The sequence below is a fragment of the Calypte anna genome, chromosome 27 (assembly GCF_003957555.1).
Source record: "Calypte anna isolate BGI_N300 chromosome 27, bCalAnn1_v1.p, whole genome shotgun sequence".
NCBI classification, from domain to species: Eukaryota; Metazoa; Chordata; class Aves; order Apodiformes; family Trochilidae; genus Calypte; species Calypte anna.
Window position 1 is genome coordinate 1,891,913 of NC_044272.1, and position 14,735 is coordinate 1,906,647.

General features: G+C 54.3%; 2 protein-coding genes across 2 annotated transcripts; one reads left to right on the forward strand and one right to left on the reverse strand.

The window, feature by feature from the left end:
• Positions 1-288: 288 nt before the first annotated feature.
• Positions 289-1,129, forward strand: LOC103539202 (heat shock protein 30C-like). Its single transcript, XM_008505684.2, has one exon. It carries the CDS (start codon positions 398-400, stop codon positions 980-982), a length of 585 nt encoding a protein of 194 aa, XP_008503906.1. The 5' UTR covers positions 289-397; the 3' UTR covers positions 983-1,129.
• Positions 1,130-2,469: 1,340 nt separating this feature from the next.
• On the reverse strand, positions 2,470-14,305 carry RAB5C (RAB5C, member RAS oncogene family). The gene is made up of 6 exons (XM_030465985.1): positions 14,225-14,305; positions 6,359-6,598; positions 5,251-5,402; positions 4,818-4,940; positions 4,001-4,094; positions 2,470-3,630 (listed from the first exon to the last, which is right to left on the reverse strand). The coding sequence occupies exons 2-6, from the start codon at positions 6,522-6,524 to the stop codon at positions 3,515-3,517; spliced, it is 651 nt and encodes a 216-aa protein (XP_030321845.1). The 5' UTR covers positions 6,525-6,598; positions 14,225-14,305; the 3' UTR covers positions 2,470-3,514.
• Positions 14,306-14,735: the final 430 nt, after the last annotated feature.

A 14,735-nucleotide genomic window follows, 5' to 3' on the forward strand; every position in this document is an offset into this window, starting at 1 on the left:
GCACAGGTGGGGGGGGGAGGCAGGGAGGAGCCCAGCCCCGCTCCTGGGAAGCAGAGAGGCGGCAGATTTTTTGGCAGGCTTCCCGGCCGGCGGCTGAGGTGATGCTGCTAATTATAATCCAGGAGAGCGGAGCTGCAAGAGTAAGGGCGAAGGTATGCCGGGCACGACGTCAGCGCAGCCTCACCTCGTGGATGAGTAAGAAGAATGAGCTGGAACGGGCTGGAAAGAGCTGAGCTCTTCTACCGAGGATGACGTGATGTGCAGGATGAGGCCACTCCTCCTCGGGAAGGGGAATAAAAGCCGCGGGCGGCAGCAGCGGGACAGAACGCTTACAGCTGAGCTACGAGCAGGAATAGCAGCAGCAGAAGCAGCAGAAGCAGCAGCAGAACGAGCAGCGATGCTTTGCAGGATGCACCTCGCACCATTTGCCTCCAGCTCCTTGGCCACCCGACTGGGCACAGTGAGGACCCTCTGGCCCCACGCAGAGACCATCTTCTCCGAGCTGCAGCAAGAGATGGAGAAAGCTCGTGAGTTCATGAGCAGCTTCGAGAAGCTCCTCACCAGCCAAGGAGCCACTGCCATGGAGCAAGCCCCGAGAACAAGCACGGCCCTGAGCACTGGCTCCGGGGAGGGCTTCTCCATCTGCCAGGACGTCAAGAACTTCACTCCGGAGCAGCTGTCGGTGAAGGTGGTGGGCAGGAAAGTGGTGCTGGTGGGGCAGAAGGAGACGCAGAGCACGGATGAGAAGGGCTCCTTCTCCTACAAGTACGAGGTGCTGAAGCGGGAGTGGGACGTGCCCGAGGATGTGGACGCCGAAGCTCTGACCTGCTCCCTGTCCAAGGAGGGGCAGCTCCGCATCGAGGCCCCCCGGCTGGCCCTGCCCAACACCCTGGAGAGGAACGTCCCTATCCAGGTCAGCCCTGCAGCCCCACAGCCTGGACCAGCTCCTGAGGACGGAGCCACCACCAAGACCCAGATGTAACGGGAGGGGAACCAATGGCCCACGGCAGGACCGGAGGAGAGAGCAGAGTCTTGGGGTTTGGCCCAGACAAGCTCCATCAGCAATGATGTCATTTTTTTCACTATACTGGAATGCTTTTGTATCCAATAAAAATACTTTTGCATAGAATCTGGTTGTTGTGTTCTCTTGGTGTTGACTGATGGGGAGGGCTGGGCTCAGTTCCTGATGCCAGAGGAGCTGGATGCACAGGAAGGGAAGATCTCCTGGTGCCTGAGGGCAGCACAAGGTGGGGCTGCTCAGAGTAGGGGGAAGCAGGGAGGCCCCCAGCCCCAATTCCCTGCACCAGAACTCCCTGAGAGCAGGCAGGCTGTCTTCTCCCTCCTTATCAGCACCAGGTCCTCAGCTCCACAGCGTGGAAAGATGACAGTGCTGGAGGGCTGAGCTGGGCATTGGGTGCACTGCTGTAGCCACACCTATCCCTCCACACAGCTTGGGAAGGGGCTTCTGGAGCCCCCTCTGAGATCCTCCAGCAGGGAGGGGGAAGCCCATCTCAGGGCACTGTGTGTACTCACCTTGAACTGCTCAGACCCAGGCAGGCAGGAGGCAGTCACATCTTCTTGTGCTAAAGCTGCTTCAAGCATGGACAGCCCTTCCCTCTCAGTGAGGAGGCTCAGTGCTGCAGAGCACCGTCACCCCCTTTACCCCACAGCCAGGAGCAGGTCCCAGCCCTGACACCACATCCCTGCAGCTGAACTGCAGACACAAAACATCCCTGAGAGCATCACAAGCTCCTTCACTGAGATGGAGACCCAGAGTCCAGGAAGAAGTCAGAAATGAAGCAGGCAACCAGGAACCAAGAGCAAGAAACCAGCAGATGGCAACAGCACCTCATTTTGTGCTCACAGGGTGGTCAAAGCTGTGACTGGGGAAGCTTTTCTCCAAGAGGTCCTTCTCTTGCCTGGGGAAACCAGTAGCACCAGTCAGACCCCACTGGAAGTGATGATGTCCTCTGCCCGAGGCCAGACCCTCTTGTAGGGGATGGAAACACCCAAGTCCCACAGCATCAGGAGAGCAAAACCCACGGGAGGCCACACACACCAACAAGGTACCAGGGGACCTGGCCACACCATAGCTCCAGACCCTTCCTGCTTACAAGATTTAAATGAAATCCAGCATGAGCAGAAGGCACCAAGACCCTGGATGGAGGATGAAGCCAACACAAACCAAGGCCATTCAAAATGTCATTTGCCTGTACCCAGATGAGCTTTCAGAGCCCCAGTGCTGTCAGCCAGGCCCAGGCTGGGGACAACCACACTGCTAGCTGGAGCTGTGACTCTGGCAGAGCTCCACAGCCCCTCCTCCTGACCCAGCAAGGAGAGGGTCACAGCCTTCCAGGCCCATGGGGTGTTGGACACCACCACAAGCAGCCTCTAGCACAACTACCATGTTCTGGTCCACTCCCCTTCTGGTTTGAGCTGATTAAGAAACATGAACATTGTTGATTAGGATAGGTTTATAAAAATTTTGTTTTTTTAATCACACAAAACTGAAGTTTGTGATGAAGACTAAGTTGACAGTTCCTCTTAAATACCAGTATGCATAAGACATTGCATTAGGCACTAGGCAGCAGCCAACATCAGTTAGAGTCTGGCAACAGAAGCCATTTTAATACCTCCCTTCACACTTTGTGGAATTACAGGCTTTTGCAACACACATTGTTTCCATTGACAAGTCATCCAAGGTTTCCCCCACCCCACCTCTGTACATCAGTAAACCATGTGTATTCACACTAGAGTAGGGTTAACATTAGTGGCATCACAACCATCAAAAAAAGGACAATTTTTCTATACAAGATTTTTGCAAAAATTGCAACAGGATTAGTGCATTACAACAGAACTGGAGATAGAATAGAAAAAAAAAAAAAAGAGTTGGCATGCTAGAGTCCAACACAAATGAAGACAACAGGCAGCTAGTTGTATGTACTATATTGACAAGATACTGATTGGTTACATGGAGAAACATACAATACAAAATACAGAAGAAACCAGTTTTGCTTCCCTCTGCCCCACCCCAGAATACTTATAATTGATTTGGTCAATAAGTGGCTGAAAAGCCAGAGTTTGTCACCATAATGCTACAGTTTAGTGGTTGTTCTAGGCCTGTTGTACTGCACGAGCCTCAGCTTTTACACACGGGTGATTTAAACACGGTTGTCTAGTCTCAATATCCCTTTGTTTCCAATAGTGAACTACAGTACTGTGGGACCTGGGTGCTGCTGACCTCCACCCGGGGCAGGGGCGAGCTGGCTGGGCAGACACCAGGTCGTGCATCCACCACCACCACCAGGAAGAGGGAAGAGCAGAAGTTCATATATTAAAAAAGTGACTTAAGACTTAGAATTGAATTAGTATTTGTACAGAAAGGTGCAGGTGGAAGAACTCCCTCCAGCCTATGATCAGAAAGGGATGGAGAAATCACAGCAGCCACCAGCAGCAGCTGCTCTACGGTAAGTGCGATTGTTAGCGTGGGTTCCAGTCGGGTGGGCAGGGCTGCTCAATTGCTGCAGCACTGGCTCCTGCTGGGCTGACTGCTCTCCTGAAGGTCAACCACCCGATTCCTCCCTGGGCCACCCGGAGCATTCTGGGGTTCATTTTTTGGCAGTTTCTTGGCTAGAAAGAAACAAGATGTCAGCGGCTCCTCTGCAAGGGGAAACCTCCGCCCCGCTGAGCGGGCTCAGTCCTGCTCTGGCCCCAGCCCTCACCCCTGGAGGTGTCTGGGATCAGACACTGCAGCAGCACGAGGGCAGCAAACCCATCATCCCACTCCTTCCTTACTCACCACTTGAGATAAAGGGAGAGAGGGAAGAGGCCTTTCAAAGCAAAGGCTCCAAACACCCAGAGACTGGCTATGGGAACAAGCTGGGCATTGATCCAGCAAGAGCCCCCAGCCCCTGGCTGACAGGGGAGTTCCCAGGGTCTCAGTGGCTGCACAGCTGCTGCTCAGAGCTCCTCCACCACCCCTCTGCACACAAGCTGTTACCTATTGCCATGAAGATTTCGTTCACATTCATCGCTGTCTTTGCCGACGTCTCCATGAACAGCAAACTGTTGTCATCTGCATATGTTTGTGCATCCTACAAACAATCACATCAGAGTGGCAAAGGCATCCTGCCAGAGGGAGGCCTGGGGCTGCCTTCACACGCTTCACTTGTTGGCAAAACACTGAAGAAACCCCATCCCAATCCCAGACAGAGACATTCCCACCCCAGTCCCCTGACAGCTGGGAGATGTTCACCAGTGCCAGCCCTGGTGGCCCCAGGGCCCAGCTGGGTACAGCAGCACAGACTGTTTGTGACCCAAGAGAAGACACAGCATGTCCTGAGCAGCACCAGCACCTTGCACTTTGTTAAACTGGGAGGGCAATGCAGATTGTACAAGTACCACGAGCAGTCCTGTGCAGAGGTCTGAGATAAGAGCTTCTCCTTGACAGTCTGCCTCAGACAAGAGCAGAGAACAAGCTGGGAACAATTTTTCACATGTCTGGTATCTAAAAGATGCTGTTTCATCCCCTGCTGGAGAAGCCCCAGATGAGTGAGGCACCAGAGAAGCCCAGGGACAGAAGCTTGTGGTCTCTAAGCATTATTCTTTACGTTTGTCATAACTGTTCCCAAGAGGAGCTACAAGTGCTGTGCAGGGAGTGCATGGGGAAGGCAGCCTTGTGGCATCCCAGGGTTCTCAGCAGCAATATTGACTTTCACTCTCCCTCAAAGCATTCTGCACATAGCCACCATCTCCCTATTTAAGCAAAAATGGTGCTTTTATGACTCTGGCAACAACTCATCTGGATTCCCACTCACCTGGAAGTCCACAGCTCTCTTGGTAGCAAGGTCTGCCTTGTTTCCTGCTAGTGCAATTACAATGTTGGGGCTAGCCTGCCTCTGCAACTCTTTCACCCAGTTCTTGGCTCGTACAAATGTGTCCTGGAAGCAAACAGGAGGCAGCAGTCAGGAAGGGCAGCCTCTTGTTAATCCACAGCGAAGATATGATTAGAACAAGTCTTTCCTGTCAGAAGTGTTCTGCCTCTACAGCACTTTGTAGCAGGATCCTTTATCAGCTCAGCCTTGCTCAGGGCCGAGGAGGAGGCCCTGAGAAACTCTGTACCTGCAGGCAGGCACTGCGAGGCCTTGGGATCCCCACGCTCTCCCAGGGAACAGAGAACCATCAGCTGCAAACACCCTCCCCCCCCCCCCCCCCCCAAAGTCCCCCCAGGACCCCTCCCAGGGCACTCACTGTGTTGGTGATGTCATAGACCACGATGGCAGCCTGTGCCCCACGGTAGTACATGGGGGCCAGGCTGTGGTATCGCTCCTGCCCGGCTGTATCCCAGATCTCAAACTTCACCGTTGTGTCATCCAGGCAAACTGTCTGTGTGAGGAAGGCAGCTGGAAGAGAAGGCACGTGTGTGGCACCAGCCAGGAGCTCAGGGCAGCTCTGGGTGTGCACAGGAGGGAGGGGGAGCCCCAGGAGGAGGCCAGCGTGGTGCCACTTGTCATGGAAGTGGCAGCTCTGCTCTTCCTTGCACACAGGAACCCACGAGCCAGCAAGCAGCTGGCAGGGAGCAGTGGCCACACAGCCCTCTGCAGCAGAGCATCAAACCCTGCCTGCCCATAAGCTACTCTTATCTCCAACATGAGTTATTATAGGAACAAAAATTAGTGCCCACAAACCAGCACAGACCAACCTTTGATTGCTGGCACTGTGCTAATGATTTCAGGCTAAAGAACTACTAGACCTGAAAAAGCTGTGTTAGTAGTTAACAATATCAGGCTAGAAACAGCCCCCAAATCCCAGGTCATGGTCTGAAAAGATAATTAAGGGCTATAAACCAAGCTGAAGGCCTTGGTTCTAATTAGAAGCAGGAATTCAAGAGCTGGAAGTGAAAACACCTTAGAGGCCATGCCCATGGTTGCCATAGCATCACTCTGCTGAGCTGATCTTCATTCACACCAACAAACAAGTTGTAAACCAAGAGTTAAAGCATTTGCTGCTGGACTATTCACAGCAAAACCCCCAAACCAGCTTGAAGCAGCCACTGGTATTTCTGACACCCCACAGCAGTACCTCCTGAGCACAGGCACCAGGAGCAGGCACAAACAGAACCATCTGGGTTGGAAAGGACCTCTGAGATCATCAAATCCAACCCTTAATCCTCTACCCCTGTGATTCCCAGCCCATGGCACTCAGTGCCACGTTCAGTCTCTTCTTAAAAACCTCCAGGGATGGAGAATCCACCCCCTCTTTGAGCAGCCCATTCCAATGCCTGAGCACCCTCTCTGGAAAGAATTTTTTTCTTAATATCCAACCTAAACCTCCCTTGGCAGAGCTTAAGAACCCTCACCTCCAATCGTGCTCTCCTGGTACTCGTGGAACTGCCCCTTGACGAAGCGCAGGACCAGGCTGGACTTCCCCACCGCCGACTCCCCCAGTAGCACAAGTTTGAACTGGCAGATTTTGTTCCCAGCAGCTGGTCCATTCGGTCGGGCAGCTCCACCTCGACCTGCCATGGTGGCCTAAGAGTGCCAAGAGCTGAGGATGCTGCAGGTTCTGCTCTGGGATCCCCCCTGGAGGCAGGCTGCAACTGCAAGAGGAGCTCAGGGTTAGTGACACACTCAGGGACCAGCCCTACCAGTTCCAGAGGGTGGGTTTGATCTGCAGCCACCATCAGCACAGGTGGGTGGTGACTCCTTCCCACAGTGGAAAGTTAAAACTGTGTCTACCACAGCACTGTCCAGCAGCTTCTGTCAGTCTCCAGTGGAACCTTAAGAGCTCTGAGTCTCTGCAGAAAGGGAGATTGGTAGCACAAGTCCTCCCCACCCGTGGGTCCTCCAACACCTCCACCACGTGTAGGTGTCACACACACCTTGCTGGGGTGAGGCAAGGAGCAGCCAGCACAGCACTTGGTGTTATTAGAGCTTTGTCTATCAAAAACAACCATTACTGGGTTCATGGAGGTAACAGAAGTTGACCTTTAGCTCCTTCCTCCCCTCCCAGCTCACACGGCAGCACCTTGGACTGTCACTGCAAGAGAGATGTCCCAGCACTGCACTCCAGCCTCCTGGGAAGCAGCCCAGGGATGTCAGCCCTCAGACAAAGGAGGTTGCTCTGTCGAGTTTGTTAGAGGCTCAGACACCAAACCATTAAACACAGCACCTCAGAGCAGCCCTGGGGGCCTCTGCATGGCTCCACACAGTTTGGTTGTAACCACTGGACAGAGTGAGAGCTGCTGCTCCCCATCTCTACTGCAAATGGGCACCTACCACCCAACAAGAGTCTCCACAGCTTGATCCAAATGCAGAGGCAACACCCAACACTTCCCACACAGCTGCCTCATTGCCTTCATCCCACATCATTCCAGGTCATCAGGCTACCAGCCACATTCTTCATGAGAAGATTGTTCAAACCCAGCTATGCTGAACAGCACAGACAAGGAGCATCACCCACCATGCACCACATGGTGCCACCACATTTGGTGCCAGCCCAGCACCAAACCTCTGGAGTGGTGCAGAAGCCATGGCAAGAGCAGCAGGACAAGCTGTCTGACATCCACAGTTCACAACAAATCTCAGTTCTTCCTCCCTTCCCCAGCTGCATGCAGCAGGAGTGCTGTCAGAGCACACAGTCACACACTTTTCAGTACATTTCCTGTTCCCATCACAACTCCCACTCCCTGTCAATGATAAATGCTCCAACTGATCCATCTGCTCCCTATCTCCTCTTTCCTTTCAGCCCTCACAGCTCAAATTCTTGTTGATGGAGACAACTGCAAAACAATTCCCCCATTTTCTTCTTGTGCTGAGGGTACCCCCAAGGAAACTCTGGGTTTGCTTCCAGCACCTCCAGCATTTACCCAGCAAATCCCAGATTCCTACAAGTGAAGCTGGGGCTGAACTGGAGCACTGTCCTGTGAACGAGGCTCAGGTCTGCCTCAGCACAGAGATTCTACAAAGAAAAGCTCCAAACTTGCCTTCCAGAGCAATGCCTGCTCAGCTGTGCCTGGCTGGGGCCACTTCAACTACATTCAAGTTTAAACTCAGTCCCACAGTTTGATAGGAAAGCCTCAGCCCTTTCAGCCAGAGCACTCACCCAGGGGGACAGCCCACGACTGTCACCAGCTGCAGAACCTCCTCAGCTTTCCAAACACAGCAGCACTTGAGCATTCTCTGACCTAGAGACACCCAACCACAAACTGTTCTGACCAGAAGGCAAGTCCTAAACCTGCTGGGAAGCCTGTATTGTCCATGGACACCAACAGGTAGGAAAAAAAACCCATGAGGAGTACCTGCTCAGGGCAGCAAGATGTCAGCAGCATGAGCTGTGAAGAAACCACTGATCTGGGGGATTCTGAGTCTGGGGTTAAGTCAGGGAAGAAACTGCAGTTCAGAGCTGGGTACTTGCAAAGTAACCCTGTCCCAACCCCCACCTCCCCTTCCAAGGAAGGACAAACACTGTTTCACAGGACAAGAAAGTCTGATAGGAAGCAAATCAGCAACTTGTTTTGCCAGACAGCCAGGAGCAGCTCTGAGCAGGAACAGTTTGGTTACCACCAGGATCAAGAGGCACATCAGGAGCTCTACAGCAGCCTGAAAAAGAAGTTTCCACCTTTTAGAGCTTCTTTTCTAACCAGAGTTTGCAAGGGAACAGCTTTTGCTTGTTTAACCTTGTCTCCATTCAGAATGCTTCAGACAAACATGTGAACCATGGCTCTGAGTTATGACCTCCTGAAACATGATAGGGTGATCCCCAGAGCAAAACAGGGAAGTGAGCCCATTGACACCCTCAAGTCTTGGTGTGACCTATATTTCAGAGATCTGGATTCATTTTCCCACCTGGTTGTGCTGCATGGACTCAGAGTTAAGGAAGCAGATCTGAACGTGCAGCTCATCCTGGAAAGTGAAAGCCCAGAAAACAGCAACAGGGCACCACACCAAGCCAAAGCCACAAGAAGGAAGGGCATGACGGGGTCCTTGTGTAATTTAGAACAACAAGTATTAATCTTCCTACTTGCCTCTTGTAGGCAGTGGAACTCAACAGCTTGTGAAGCCACAGGATCCATAAAAAGGTCCCTGCTGCTCTGTTTGCTGGCTCTGCCCACCTCCTGCTTGTTTATTTCTTATTTCTCTTACTGCAAACCCCTGTCTCTTGTTTGCTTTGAGATTACAGACAAGCTTCAGTGTCTGATGCTCTCCAACAACTCCACATCTATCACTTCTGCAGCTTCTCCTCCTCTCAGCACTTCACTGTTTCCCAATATTCCCTGAAGGGGCTCGTACACATCCCCAAATTACAAACTCATTACCATGACTCTTCAGCTGCTCTCCCAGCTCACCCCAGTGCAGGGCAGCTCTCCAGTGCTGTTGGGATGCTGGAGAACAGCACAAGAGCTCATTGGAAACAAACCAGCCCAGAACAAAAACCCATCCCCACGGGGCTATCACTGCCAGGTCCGTGTTAACCCATCCACAAGAGCCGCTGGACAGAAATCCCTGCCACGGGGAAGCTGCAAGTTTAAGGTGTCAGAACTTACAGAACCTGATATTTTTTGCCCCTTGTTCACCCAGCAGCAAGGACTACTCAAAGCTGGTGGTACTTAGAAACCCAATCCTGAAGAATCTGGTTACCCCAGGGGACTGATTCTGCTCTCAGCTATGCAAGAAACCATTTCACTGGGGATTTGTTGGCTTAGAATCAAAATACCCAAGACAAAAGCCCCAGTGAAGTATTTATCTTGTTAAATAGCTGACAGCATTACATGAATTTCTTGGCAAGGCAGCCCCTGAAGTTACTGAGTGGTTTTGCTTCACCTAACACTGAACAGGCAGTTCAGCTTCTGCTACCTTGGGGCCACCCAGACCTGGCAGGTCACCTTTGGGACCCAAGATGAACAAGTGACATCAACATCAGCCAGCCTGGGACCCACCAGAAGAGACTCCACAGCCCAGCTTAGCAGAGTGTGGGACCTCAGCCTGATTTTCCAGCACATGATTAACAAGAACAAGCTGCAGCAGGGTGCACTCTGCAGAGAGAGGAGGGACAGAGCCAGAGCCACGAGATGGATCAGGACACAGTTGGAAGGACAGACCCCAGCCTCATCAAGTCTAATCAGATTTAATACCTCATCTTCCTACAGACTACAGCCACTTCCCTCCATGAAGAGCACTCAGTCAGGATGGCTGTGAACCAGGGCCACAGGAATAGCCCCAGACTGGGGAAGGAGGCACTGCTGTTGGCAGGAGCTGTGCTGCACCCTCAGTACGTAGCCTCACAGACCTAAACCAGAGCAGAGAGCACTTCCAGAAGCACTCCTGGGGTTGTTACATTACCATAAGTTAAAAGCACAACTGCTCCTCAGAGTCCCATGCCCAAAGACTTGTGGGCACACTCATTTTAATTTAGATCTGCACGGGATTTCTGTTGTAGCTACAAGTCCTGAATACCTGTAGCAGAACGTGTAGCACCAGCTCCTTTCCATGCTTTTAGCACACCCAGCTGCAGAGCCACAGCCTCTGAGGCAGCCCCAGCAGATGAATGTTTTTCAAAAACAATTCCACCATCAGAGATTTCAAGGCCACCACGAGCAGGAGGGGACAACAGAGCAACTCCACCAGGCAGCCCAGGGCCAAGCCTTCCCACCACCTTCCTCCAGTCATCTCTAAATTTCCATTAACAAAGCCTTTAGGGCAAGATAAACCCAAGAAGCTGTGATGAGGGCCAAGTTCCTGCTACTTCTCAGCTCCCACTGCTGCTCAGCACCAAGCACCAGTGGCCAAAACAAAGGTTTGATGTGCTGCACTTGGACAAAGCCCCCTGAAGCTCAGAGCACATGGTTATACACCAAAAGTTGCTGCCCACTTGGAGAATAAATCTTCTTTGCAAGTCAGCTCCAAGACAGCCAGGAACACTCACACATCCCAGGGAGCTGATCCAACTCTTTGGAAGGTGAGGCAAAGATCAGAGCCTGCACAGCTGAGCCAAGTGCAGTACTTTGGTCACAGGGAGTTACCAAGTTCCTCCAAACCCCTCCTACCCAAATTAACCCCCACACACCCCTCACAAGGCTCTCCTGGGCCTCTCCTTTTCCAGGAACTCTTGGAAACAACTCCTGAGGTAAAGAGACCTTGCATTTGGTGATGCTACCCTGGAGCTACAGGTTTGTAACACTCAACAAGAGCTCCTGCCACTGGTGACACTGGCAGCACAAGGAAGTTCCATGTCTGATCCAGCAGGGGTTTTAATCCTACAGAACATCAAAACTGCAGAAAGTGCCTTATTTGGATCACCACAGCTGAAAGGAGCAGGAGGCAAGGAGAGGAGGCTGAGGACAAGGAACAGCAGGGTCCTGTGTTCCAATCAGGGCCACCAAAGCCCAGGGTCTTCTGCTTGAAAAAGACTTTGTGAAAGGGTTTTGGCATCACCTCCATTTCACATGAGGGGAAAAAAGCCCTCAAAAGACACAGCCTAACTTTGAGCAGAGGTCCAGCACCATCTCCAGACAGCCCCAACCATTCTGTGGACAAGGAAGCAACAGTGCAGAGCAGCAGCAAACTGCCACCTCCACTGCAGAAGAGTCAGTGACCTTCATAATATCTCCTCCAGACTGCCCAAGGATCTCTCTCCTCCAGCAGCTCCTTATCTGGAGCTCTGCTAAATAAAAGCAAACATGAAAAGACTGTTTTCTTATCTGTTTATGTAGAACTGCTCCAGCCGTTCAGTCCTGTGCTCCAGAGGAGCAGTGAGCTCCTTCCAGGCTTCAGATGAAGCTTTGTTCCACCCTGGCACTGCCACTTCCAGGAAGGTTCCTTGTTGCTGGCTGCCACGGGGAGCTGCTCTGACAGCTTCAGAGGATTTGCATAAGGAGCCTTCAAACTTCACACCCCAAGGGAAGAAAACTTCAGGCAGGCTGACCCAAACACTCCAGGCTACACCCACCTCCTCAGGAGCATTCCCATTTTATTTCCTGAAAGTTCCTGCCATTCCCTCCCCTTCCCTTCTCAGGGAGATGCCACAACCACCTCCCTGCAGTCCCCCCAGCAGTGCAGGGATGGGGAACTGGGGACCAGCAGGGCCTGGAGCAGCTCCAGGGCTGATTCCTCTCCAGATGCAGAGGAGCTTTGCTGTGATGGAGACCATTCCACTTCTCAGCACAGCAAGGAAGCCTGGCCAAGCACACAGGGGATGAAAACCCCTGACACTTGTGCTCCAGACACTGCCCAACCTCTTATCCATGTCAGATGGACCTGAACCCAGCTCTGCTCAAACAGACAAGTGTTTTATTTTACTGTGTTCACATCACAGCCTTTCCCTCCCTGCTCAAGTGACTCAGATCCTTCTTTAGAGCCCCATCTCATCTGCCCCGTGCTGCTCCCTGCACCCACTTGGGCAGCCTCGAGGACCTACACTGCCTGGCACCATCTTAAATTAATTAATTAATTAAGTCAGGTAAATTAGCCCATGGTATGGCAGAGGGGAAGATTGCCTCTAGGGGTAGGGTTTTTGCTTGGAATTCGTTGACTGTTGAGACTTCAGAGGAGTCCAAGATGATTTCAGCCCTGAGACCTGGTTACTGAACCTTACAGGCCCACACAGGATGAGGCTTCACCTGCTCTGCTCCCTCCAAGACCAATGTCCCCCTCCCTAAGACCAATGTCCCCCAGCACACACTGTTCTGAATTCTTCCCCCTTCCCAGTCAGTCCTTTCAACTCATTATCCAGTTCAGCTGCACAGATGTGAGACTGCAACATTACTTACAGGGATGTTTCAGGCCCAACAGCACAGCACATCAAGCCCTCAGGAATCAGAATTACTTTTCTTTTTTTCTTCAGTCTGAACTCCAGCTCAGGGCAGAGTGGGGCTGGTGTCACACTGCAGGCAGGGCAGCCCAAACATGTGTTGACCCACCACACAAAAAGCTAAGAATAGTAGATGCAAGTTGTTCCACATCAGACTTAAAATAGTGCCTGGGGGCACTCTCTTCCCTCAGATTTCCTTACAAGCCAAGGTCAGGCCCAGGACAGCCTCGTGAAAAAGCCCTGAGCTGGAAGGCAGGGGCTGGGGGGCAGGTGGGGTCTGGCCTCCTTCCAGCCCAGCTTAAAGCCAACATCACCCCGAGGGAGCAGAGGGACTGACACAGCTCCTCACAGCCCCCCTCACCCCCCTGCAGCCTCAGCAGCACCACGAGCACTGCCAGGAGTGGGTGCAGGATTTGGCACCACAAACCTGTTGCTCACACCGATGCCTCTGTGGGGCCAGGCACCCCCCCCTCGGCTCACAACCAGAACCCCTCCAGGCAGAGGAACAGCCCTGCATCTCAGCATTCCTCGGGCTCCTTCCAGAAAAGCCTCAGAACGTCCTCAGGGAGCCAGCAGCACCGAGCATTTCCCTTCACAAAAGCTCCCTGGGGGGCAGAGGGGCCGCGTTTGTCCCCAGAAGCAGCAGGAACCTGAGCTGAGCCCATCACATCCCCGATCCCGCAGCTCCCGGGAACCTGGCAAAACTCCTGGAGTTCTGGAGCTTCTGTTCCCCCCTCAGCAGCTGAGCAAAACCCCGCTCTCCTGCTCCCCCCACGGCTGCCACGCTGTCCCCCAGCGCCATTTCACTTCCACACGGAGGAAAAGGCTCCGGGCAGCAGCACCGGGACCCGCTGCTCAGGGCCGAACCCTTCCTTCTTTCTCAGGAAGGAAAACAGCCCCGAGCAGCGCGGGTCCGGATCCTCAGGACACATCCGCGACGTTCGCCTCCAGCCGGAGCCTTTCCCCACACCCCGGCTCAGGGCAGAGCTCCCCCCGGGGCCGCTCTCGCACCTCGCCAGGAGACCCAATGGGTCCGGGGGGGAGGGGGCCAGGACCCTGCGGGGAGCGGGGATTCCACCGGAGAGCCCCGAACGCCGCCGCCCCCCGCTCACCCAACCTGGCACCGGCGGCCTCGCCTCGCCCGGCGAAGCGGAACCACCAGAGCCCCCACTCCGCTCCCAGACACCGAGCGGCACCACCCAGCTGCCTCCCCCGGCCCGGGGGGCTCCGAGGAGCCGGGCCTGCGGCTCACGGGCCCGCTGGAACCGAACCCCCAGGCCAGGCACCGCCCGGGAAAGGACTCGGCACCCGCCCGCGCTGGGAACCGCCCGCCCGGAGCCCCGACGGGACACGGCGGTGCGGAAGGGGAGGGTAGGGCCATGTCGGGCCGTGCCCCGCCGCCCCCGGCCCCACTCACCGCCCGGAGCGCCGCCCGCCCCGCCGCAGCTGAGTCTCGCAGGCCCCGGCCCTCACTTCCGCCTTTACCCGTTCCGCTTCCGGATCCGCCCACCCCTTCCGCTCCCAGCCTGCCCGCCACAGGCGGCAGAACCTGTCAATCATCTCCGCCCCGCCCCGCTATCTCCCCGCCCTCTTCCCTCCGTTCCGCTTCACGTGATCAACCGTGCGGTGACGTCATGGCGCGTCCCCCGCAAGGGGCGATGGGAGCTGTAGTCCCGGGGGGGAACCCGGGGGTCCCTGCGGGGAGGGGGGGGGGGCGATCCCGGGGAGGCTCCGCGCAAGGACGGGGGAGCCGCGGGCAGGGAGTGAGCGGAGCCTGGGCTGGAAAAATAGAGCCTTTATTTAGCCTTGGGGAGGGGGGACAGCAGGGACTGCAGCCGTGTGTCCCCCGGGGCACCCCCCGGAGACCCTCCCCGAGCCTCCAAATCGTCCCCACGGCCACCGGGAGGCAGCGCTGCCCACCCCCGTCC